Below are 9,943 nucleotides of genomic sequence, written 5' to 3' on the forward strand. Positions count from 1 at the left end.
TTGGGAGAGAGGTTGATGGGAGATGTGGTCAGAGGGGGTTTGCGGCAGAATGGTATCCTGTAACCCTCCCTCAGCCAACTGACAGACTGGGCGTCTGCACCTCTCTTTTCCCAGGCTTGCCAGAAGATCTTGAGTCTGGCTCCTACTGCTGTCTGGAGATGTTGAGAGTCAGTTTTTTCCTTTAGAAGCCTTGGAACCTTTCCTAGACTTGCTCCTGGAAGAGTCTGGACGGGAGCTTCCTCGGCTGGGGGCTCTACCACGAAAGGGCGGAATAAACCTCGTGGCAGGGGTATCAGCCACTGGGGTGCGATAAGTCCTGGGGACTGAGGTAGCAACCTTAGTCTTTCGAGCCGATGAGGCCACAAGATCATGGGTGTCCTTTTGTATCAGGGCCGCAGACAAGTCCTTAACAAGCTCTTCGGGAAAAAGGAACTTCGAGAGCGGAGCGAAAAGGAGTTGAGACCTTTGACAAGGTGTGATGCTGGAGGAAAGGAAGGTACAAAGCTGCTCCCTTTTCTTAAGAACCCCTGACACAAACATCGAAGCAAGCTCGCCAGATCCATCCCTAATGGCCTTATCCATGCAGGACATCAAGAGCATGGCAGAGTCCTTGTCCGCAGGGGAGGTCTTCTTGCTAAGGGCCCCCAGGCACCAGTCTAGGAAATTGAACATCTCAAATGCTCTAAAAACACCTTTCAGAAAGTGATCAAGGTCTGAGAAGGTCCAGCAAACCTTAGAGCGCCTCATTGCTGTTCTACGAGGAGAGTCTACCAGACTTGAGAAGTCAGCCTGGGCAGAGGCAGGTACTCCCAAGCCTGGTTCCTCTCCTGTGGCATACCAAACGCCCGCTTTAGAGGTGAGCTTAGTCGGAGGAAACATGAAGGAAGTCTTTCCAAGTTGTTGCTTAGACTGCAACCACTCCCCTAAAATCCTTAACGCTCTCTTAGAGGACCTTGCTAATACGAGCTTAGTAAACGTAGACTTAGCTGGCTGCATGCCCAGCGAAAACTCAGATGGCGGAGAGCGGGGGATAGCAGAGACAAAGTGGTCTGGGTATACCTCTCTTAAAAGAGCCAAGACCTTACGAAAGTCAATAGGAGGCGGAGAAGACTTGGATTCATCCACGTCTGATGAGGGATCCAGGTGTGCAGCCTCATCATCAGAAACCTCATCACCAGAGTGTAGCGAAGAGATCGGTAAGGTATGCTGAACAGCAGAATCAGCACGAGCTGGAACAAAAACACTTGTGGTTTCCTCCTCAAGTCTCTGTTGAGGGAACACCTGAGGCTCAGGCTGCAAAGGCTGATCCAAAGAAGTAGCAGAAGGTAGGCGCATGGGTGGAGGGGGCTGACTCCTGGCATGAGTGTCTGAACTCAAGAGTTGCGCTTGCTGTGTGGTTGGTGGATGCGCAGTAGCAGGTTCCTGAGGAACGAGTTGAGGTTCCTGAGGTGTGAGCTGTGAGCGATGAGGTAGAGGCTGCGCAGAACGCAGTAATTGTCTCGCGAGTTGAGGTTCCTGAGGCGCAAGGCTAAGGTGTTGAGGTGCTTGCCTTGAGGAGGGTTGAGGTCGCTGCAGCGAGAGCTGAGGAGACTGACTCATGGATGGGAGAGGTTGTTGTACCTCAAGAGAGTGTTGCCTCACTGGTGGAACTGCAAGTGGAAGCGGAGGAAGTAAGGAATAAGCTTCCTGTTCCCATTGCTGAGGTTGCCTTAAGGAAGGCGGAGGGAGCTGCACACCACTGGAAACAGTCAACTCAGAACGTGCTAAGGTATCCTGAGGAGCCTCAACATCGTACGCCTGGCAGGCAGTACTGCGGTTAGGCGGAGCGATCGCAGGAGGAGGTGTAACCTTCTCAGCCTGACACTCACGCATCAAGACCGCCAGTTGTGACTGCATGGACTGCAGAAGAGTCAACTTGGGGTCTGCAGACACTAAGGTCTGCTGAGGTAAAGCCTTAACAGCAGAGATCTGTTGCGGCAGTACCTTACTCCTCTTAGGAGGAGTGCACTCAACTGATGACTGCGGCGAGTCAGAGCTGATCCAATGACTGCAGCCAGGTTGAGCTCTTGAGGTCTGGACTCTGCGCTTGAGTGGTCTTGAGACCTGAGTCCAACGTTTCTTGCCTGACAACTCCTCAGCAGACGAGTAAAAGACGGGCTCAATCGTCTGCAGGTGGGAGTGACGGTCTCTAGAAGACACGCCCGCAACCACCGAGGATACTTCTGTGCGCCGATCAAGGCCTGCCGAACCCTTTTGCCCTTCGACATTGCTTCTCCCCTGGGCTTGGGAGCTTGCAAGAGGTCCCGGACTGGGAGGACGACTGGCACGCACAGAAGTACCCTCACGCACCACACTGACACTGACACTAGCACTTGGCACTGCACTGACACTAGCACTCGTCATAGCACTGGCACTAATACCACCCACTGCACTCTTGACCTTAAGTTCCTTGACTTCGGCCATAAGAGACTTATGATCACTAACCACTGACTCTACTTTGTCGCCTAAAGCCTGAATGGCACGCAAAACAACAGACATATCAGGTTGAGGGCAAATAGTAGGTTCGGGGGTAGCCACTACAGGGGGAGGAAAAGGTAGGGGATCATGAGGTGAGGAAAAAAGTGAAGAGCGAGAAGAACTCCTCCTAACTCTCTCTCTCTCTAACTTGGTTGAATACTTAAGAAATCGGACAAAATCAAGTTCCGAAAGTCCGGCGCATTCCTCACATCGATCTTCTAACTGACAGGGCCTTTCCCTACAGTCAGAACAAGCGGTGTGAGGATCTACCGAGGCCTTCGGAATACGCCTATTACAAGACCTACATCGTCTATGTGGAGGGGCTTGTGAAATGTCAGACATCTTGAATCAAAAGAGTTAGCCAAGTGGGGATTCTAAATCAAGCAAAAAGATCGTTAACCGTTAATCAGGACTAAATAATAGCTATCTAAGCTAATATAGAAGTTTTCCAGTAAAGCGACAGCCGAAATCTGAGAGAAATACTTCACCAAAAGCCGTGAAAATACTCCAAGATCATAAGCGTATCCCAGAACGTCTTGCCGGAAGCACGACAGAGGAAAAATTGAGGAGGTGTCAACAAGAAGTACTGTAGTACCTGGCCACAGGTGGCGCTGGTGAGTACACCCCCTTCTAGTATTGTGATAGCTGGCGTATCCCTCCATAGAATTCTGTCGGGCAACGGAGTTGACAGCTACATGATTATCGGGTAAGTTTAATATTGAAAAATATATATATAACTGCCAGGTAAGTATTCATAAAAATTTGTTTTATCATAAAAACTCCATTTTTATGAATAGAACTTACCTGGCAGTTATATATATATAGCTGATTCACACATTTGGAGGAGGGTGACAGACAGTTAACATCGTTGGGAAAACAACAATAAGTTGTAGGAGAAAAAACACCTTGATTCCTTACCTGCTAAAGTAGCTGACTTTAAAGGTTCCTGCCTCTTGAGTCGCTTTCCCTTAGGAGTGTCAGCCAGGAGTGGACCTGTCATGCTGAAAACAACTCAATCGAGTCTGTCAAACGGGGTGAGACCAACAACTTGACTAGACTTCGGAATTACCTATGCCCTTTTTTTTAAAACTGCAACCTTACTTAAACTAACCACCTAACCTTGCAGAATAGATATAAACTATCTAGCTAGACTGAGGGTACTGTACCACAAGTCGAAGTCCTCAGACAACCGTAAAAACATCGACCCAAACACAGGCATACAAAAGCTAAAGTTGAGGGGAGGTAGTAACTCCTTTGCCTAATACAGAAGCTGCAGCTACGTATGGGCCCAAGGTGTAACACTTTTCATAATCCACTCTTACCTCTCTGAGGTAATGAGAGGCGAACACAGAGTTGCTTCTCCAGAACGTTGCATCCATAATCTGCCTAACTGACATATTCTTACGATATGCCAGCGAAGTAGCAATAGCTCTCACTTCGTGAGCCCTTACTTTCAAAAGGCCGAAGTACTCCTCCTCACACAAGAGGTGAGCTTCTCTTATAGTTTCCCTCAGAAAGAATGACAATGCATTCCTTGAAAGGGGCTTTTGCAGATCTTTCACTGAGCACCATAAGGAATTAGATGCACCTCTAACATTCTTAGTGTGAGATAAATACGCTCTGAGGGCTCTAACTGGACAGAGGAGCCTCTCCTGCTCTTGACCCACTAGATTAGTGAGGTTAGGAACCTAAAAAGTCCTCGGCCAGGGTTTTTATGGATTCTCGTTCTTGGTGAGGAAGTCAATCCACAACGCACATACTGCTCTATTCTGATTGAAGCTCACTTGTTTCTTAATAGCGTGAACCTCGCTGATCCTTTTAGCTGTGGCCAGAGCCATCAGGAAGAGGGTTTTCTTCGTAGCATCTCTAAGAGAAGCTTGTGAGATGGGTTCAAACCTCTTGGTGCATAGGAACTTCAGAACCACATCCAGATTCCAAGCTGGGGGCCTTAACTAAGCCTGCTTACTGTAGTTGTCTCAAAAGACTTCACGAGGTCTTGCAAGTCCTTATTCTGAGACAAATCTAAGCCTCTGTGCCTACAGACAGCTGAGAGCATACTCCTATACCCTTTAATCGTGGATACGGTCAGTTTAGCATCCTGTCTGAGGGACAACAAATCATCCGCTATTTGGCTCACAGAGGTAGTGGTTGAGGAAACTTTGTGTTGCCTACACCAAGCTCTAAAGGTTTCCCCCTTAGATTGGTAGACTCTTTGTGAAGAGACTCTCCTCGCTCTGGCAATAGCTCTTGCAGCTTGCGCAGAAAAACCTCTCACTCTGACAAGCTTCTCGATAGTCTGAAGGCAGTCAGTCTTAGAGAGAGGGGGTTTTGATGATACCTCTCGAAGTGGGGCTGTTTGAGAAGCTTTGGACTTGGAGGAAGGCTTCTTGAAAAGTCCACCAACATGTCCACCACTTCTGTGAACCATTCTCTTGTTGGCCAGAATGGAGCTACTAGGATCATTCTTCCTGATTCGAGGAGAGCGAATTTCCTGACGACCAGATTGATGATCATGAACGGAGGGAACGCATATGTGTCCATCCCCGTCCAATCCATCAAGAAGGCGTCTACTGCTATTGCCTCCTCGTCCGGGACTAGAGAGCAGTAGTTGGGGATCCTCTTGTTTTGGTTGGAGGCAAAGAGGTCTATTAAAGGTCTCCCCCATAACTTCCACAGACTCTGACAGACCTGTTGGTTGAGGGTCCATTCTGTGGGAAGAACTTGCCCTTTCCTGCTGAGCATGTCTGCTCTTACATTTCTCTGTCCCTGCACGAATCTTGTTAACAGTTCTATTTTGTTTTCCTTTGACCATAGAAGGAGCTCCTTTGCTGTTTCGAACAGAGACAGAGAGTGAGTTCCCCCTTGCTTTCTGATGTAAGCTAGAGCCGTGGTGTTGTCCGAGTTGACCTCCACTATCCTCCCTGACACTGAGTCTTTGAAGGCCTTCAGTCCTAACAGAATGGCCATCAACTTTTTCCTGTTGATGTGCCATCCGGTCTGATTCTTTTCCCAAGAGCCTGAGACCTCCTTGCTTCCTAGTGTTGCTCCCCATCCTGACTCCGAAGCGTCTGAGAACAACACTAGGTCTTGGTTCTTCCTGTACAGGGAGATTCCTTCTCCTAACAACGCTGGATCCAGCCACCAAATCAGATGATCCTTGACTTCTGCTGGAATGAGGAAGGAAAAGGAGTCTTCCTGAATCCTCCTGTTCCACACCTTTGATAGGAAGTGTTGAAGAGGTCTGAGGTGCAGTCTTCCCAGAGAGACAAACTGTTCGAGCGAGGAGAGTGTTCCCAGCAAACTCATCCAATCCTTCGCTGAGCACTTCTGTCTCTTCAAGAATTCTCGAACCTTCTCGAGGCACCTGGTCTGCCTCTCTTGGGAGGGAGAAGCCCGAAAACGAACTGAGTCCAGAACTATCCCCAAATAAAGAATAGTCTGACTCAGCTCGGTCTGAGATTTCTCCCTGTTGATGACGAGACCCAGTTCTTGAGCCATCATGAAAGTCTTTTGTAGGTCTTCCAGATATTTTCCTTTCGACCGCGAGCTTATCAACCAGTCGTCCAGATAAAGAGATACTCTTATCCCCTCTTGATGAAGCCACCCTGCTACGTTCGCCATTACTCTGGTGAAGACTTGAGGAGCAGTGCTGAGGCCGAAGCAAAGGGCCTTAAACTGGAAGCACTTGCCCTGGATCATGAATCTCAGGAATTTCCTTGAAGTCGGATGGATGGGGACGTGAAAATAAGCGTTCTGTAAATCCAGAGACACCATCCAGTCCCCTGGACGTACTGCTGCCAGCACCGACTGAGTCGTCTCCATGGTAAATTTTGTCTTTTCCATGAAGACATTCAGAGAGCTGACATCCAGAACAAGTCTCCATCCACCCGAGTTCTTGGGTACCAGAAACACACGATTGTAGAAACCTGGGGAGGATAGTTCCAGAACTGGTTCTATCGCTCCCTTCTCCAGCATCTGGTCCACCAGGTCAAGTAGGGCCCTTTGTTTCACTGCATCTGAGTACTGAGCCACTAAGGCTAGAAGAGTATTTGAAAGCGGAGGCTTCTTCAAAAGGGGGATCTTGTATCCCTCCTTGATGACCGAGAGGGACCAGGCGTCCGCCCCTCTTTTCTTCCAAGCCTGCCAAAAAAGTGACAGTCTTGCTCCTACCGCTGTCTGGAGGACTTGAACTTCATTTCTTGGAGCAGGATCTAAATGAACCTCTTTTCCTCCTTCCACCCGTCTCCTGCCTTCTTCCCCTGAAGTCTGATCTCGAAGGAGCTCTACCTCGAAAGGGTTGTTGAAATTTCCTCTCCTCTCTCTACAGAGACGAAAGAATGACTGGCAAAGGCTTTCTAGCAGAGCGCAACAGGTGGTCTTGAGTGGCCTTTTGCGCAAGCGAAAGGGTAATGTCCCTGACAAGGGACTCAGGAAAGAGATGTTCTGAGAGAGGGGCGTAAAGGAGCTCAGACTTCTACGCAACAGTCACTGATCTGGAAGCAAAAGAACATAACAGGGCCCTCTTCTTCAAAACTCCTGCCGAAAAAAGGGAAGCCAACTCATTAGACCCATCCCTAAGAGCTTTGTCCATGCATGCCACGATACTAGTAAGGTCTTCTGTTTCCTCCATTCGTTCGGTTTTCCTGGCCAGAGTACCTAGAGACCAGTCCAAAAAACTAAAGACTTCAAAGGCTCGGAAAATCCCCTTGACGAGGTGGTCAAGTTCAGACATTGACCACATAACTTTCGCCGATTTAAGTGCATGCCTTCTAGCAGAGTCAACAATACCAGAGAAGTCCCCCTGGGAGGAGGCAGGAACTCCCAGTCCCAGAGGTTCTCCAGTCTCGTACCACATGCCCGCCTTCGAAGCAAGTCGAGCTGGTGGAAAAGAGAAGGTGGTCTTAACCGCTTGTCTACGCTCCTTCATCCATTCATCAACTTTAGCGAGAGCCTTCCTAGCAGAGATGGAGAGCTTCATCTTGATGAAGGCCAACTGCTTTTTGGCCTTCTTCCTGCTAAACTGCGATTGAGGAGAACGAGGAGAACCTTATACAGTAATCCCCAGCCGCGTTCGCAGGCTTGTCCTCATCCTCTAAGACATCATCAAGATCTTGTCCCACCTCTACCTACAGTCTCTCTTCGGGCTGACGGTTCACCTGCATCCGAAAGAGGCAAATCGTATGATGCGTCCTGTAGGAGAGGGCTGTATACATCCTGACACTGAGAACCACGTGCGTCCTGGCGCCACGCGCCGGAAGCGTCCTGTTGCCGAGCGCTAGAAGAGTCCTTGAGGCGGTAGGCGGATGCGTCCTGGCGCTGAGAGTTGGAGGCGTCGTTGCGCCGAGAGCTACAATCGTCCTGGCGACGAGAAGCGGAATCGTCCTGGCGCCGCGAGCGAGAAACGGAATCATCCTGGCGCTGCGAGCGAGAGACAGAATCGTCTTGATGTCGAGAATCGCCAGCATCCTGGAGGCAAGTCGATGAGGAAGAAGCGCGGTACCGCGCCTTTGACGAAGCACGCCAAGGTTCCCTGTGAAAGGAACTCCGTTCCCTCTTAGAGGCCGATTTCTTGACAGGTACAGAGTTGTCCATAAGTCTGTCCGACTGGGGGGAAGGGCAGCTAAAAGCTAGAACCAAAGAAAAAAGCTGCTTTTGCATAACAGGTATAAATGACTTCGCGACTGCTGCTGGATCTTGCATTTCCGAAGGCGATGGCTGTCGAGTAGCGCTGGTTGAAAGAGAAGGATCTCTCGACGGTCTCTCTTGACTTTCGTCTCTCGGCTTAGGCCTTTTCACTGGAACGGCGTCCAAGTCATCCTCAGAAGGACAAGGTTCAGGGCTACTTGAACAGGGAGAGCGAGAACGAGTCGGTTCAGTTCGGTTCCGGTTCCACTTCCTCTTGGTTGGTCTCATAGCCTCATACTGCCATTTGCGTCTGGGAGAGGGGTTCGGGGAGGACACTATCACATCCGACACGCCTTTTCCGTGGCGGTCAAGAGCAGCCTGGGAAAATGCAACAGGACTGTCCGAGGCGACGGCTGACTGAGGATACGTACCTCTCACTCCCTTACGGCCGTCGACGTACCTTCTCCCTTGGTCCTGGGAGCTTGGTAGAGGTCTAGACCTAAGGTAATAACAGGTTCGATCAGTCGCCACCTCCACTGCACTTTCACTAGCACTAATCTCACTCTCACTCTCATTTTTTAAGGCTGAAAGTTGGTCTTTAATAGCCTTCAACTCAGACGCCATCCTGGCATACCGAGGGTCATCCGCAGATACCGTTCCTGTAGAAGGGGCAGAAGTTACTACCTCAGGGGAAGGTTCAACTTCCAAAGGGGAATTAATTAATGGATCAATAGAAATATCTAAACTACGCTCACTAGCAAATTTTGATTTAGATCTTGGAAGTCCTCCTTACTTTATCTAGCTCTAACTTGCACACATAGCGCTTCATAGCTAACCAATCTTTTTCGCTCAAAACCTCACATTCCTTGCACCTTTTATCAAGTGCACAATCAAAACCCCTGCAACCCAAACAAACAGTGTGAGGGTCTACGGAAACTTTTGTTAATCTCACCTTGCATTCCTCATTTACACACACACGAAAATGAAGTTTGTCACTCATATTAAACAAATCAATAATAACAGAGTAAACACAAAAACGATTGCCAAAATCCCAAGTCAATGTACTTCACCAAAAATAAGTCCGGTACAGCGACACGGAAAGCAAAACAAAAAACTCCAATGGCGGACCAACGACGTTGTCAGTCCAACCGGCAGAGATGATCTGAGGAACAGAAAACAGGAATGATTCCAAGTACCACCATGTAAGGGTTGTTAACCACCTAACCGCACAACCACCACACGGCGGTTGCCGCAAGTTTTGAAAAATTCTGCCGGACGTCAGAGACTAAGCTATATACTGTATACATAACTGCCAGGTAAGTTCTATTCATAAAAATAGAATTTAATCCCCTCAGAAATTCAACTACTGATGTATGTTCTACATATATATAGATATCCTATTTGCTCATTTCTAAGTTCTTTAGAAACCTGATTGTTGACAAGGTCTAAGGTTTCTTAATTATATCAATTTTAGTGTTGCATTAGGGTAAATATTGTTTTTAATTATGAGTCAGTACACTAGCGCAATAAACTCTTTACTTAAAAGAATCCTGGGTAAAGAAAGTTTTTTTTTTGTTTATTTTAAAAAATTACTATTGTATGCAGTTTCATCATTGATAACTTTAATCTTCTAATTTACGCATTGCGAAGTAAAAACATCCTCATTTTCCCATTTTCCCCATTACCTGGCTACTACTATTCGAAAACTAAATGCTCTAGACCTTTTCTCATCAATTGCTGATGCCAAAGTAACTTTTACATAAAACACAATCAGGTGTTTCTTCATGAACATTTAATCTAT

At 48.1% G+C, this 9,943-nt stretch overlaps 2 protein-coding genes across 3 annotated transcripts in view; both read right to left on the minus strand.

The window, feature by feature from the left end:
• Positions 1-9,943, minus strand: part of Uba4 (Ubiquitin-like activating enzyme 4) — a 28,943-nt gene that overhangs the window by 17,525 nt on the left and 1,475 nt on the right. The window lies entirely within an intron of this gene.
• Positions 7,621-8,766, minus strand: LOC137653054 (micronuclear linker histone polyprotein-like). Its single transcript, XM_068386449.1, has one exon. The coding sequence runs from the start codon at positions 8,764-8,766 to the stop codon at positions 7,621-7,623; it is 1,146 nt and encodes a 381-aa protein (XP_068242550.1).

The sequence above is a fragment of the Palaemon carinicauda genome, chromosome 14 (assembly GCF_036898095.1).
Source record: "Palaemon carinicauda isolate YSFRI2023 chromosome 14, ASM3689809v2, whole genome shotgun sequence".
NCBI classification, from domain to species: Eukaryota; Metazoa; Arthropoda; class Malacostraca; order Decapoda; family Palaemonidae; genus Palaemon; species Palaemon carinicauda.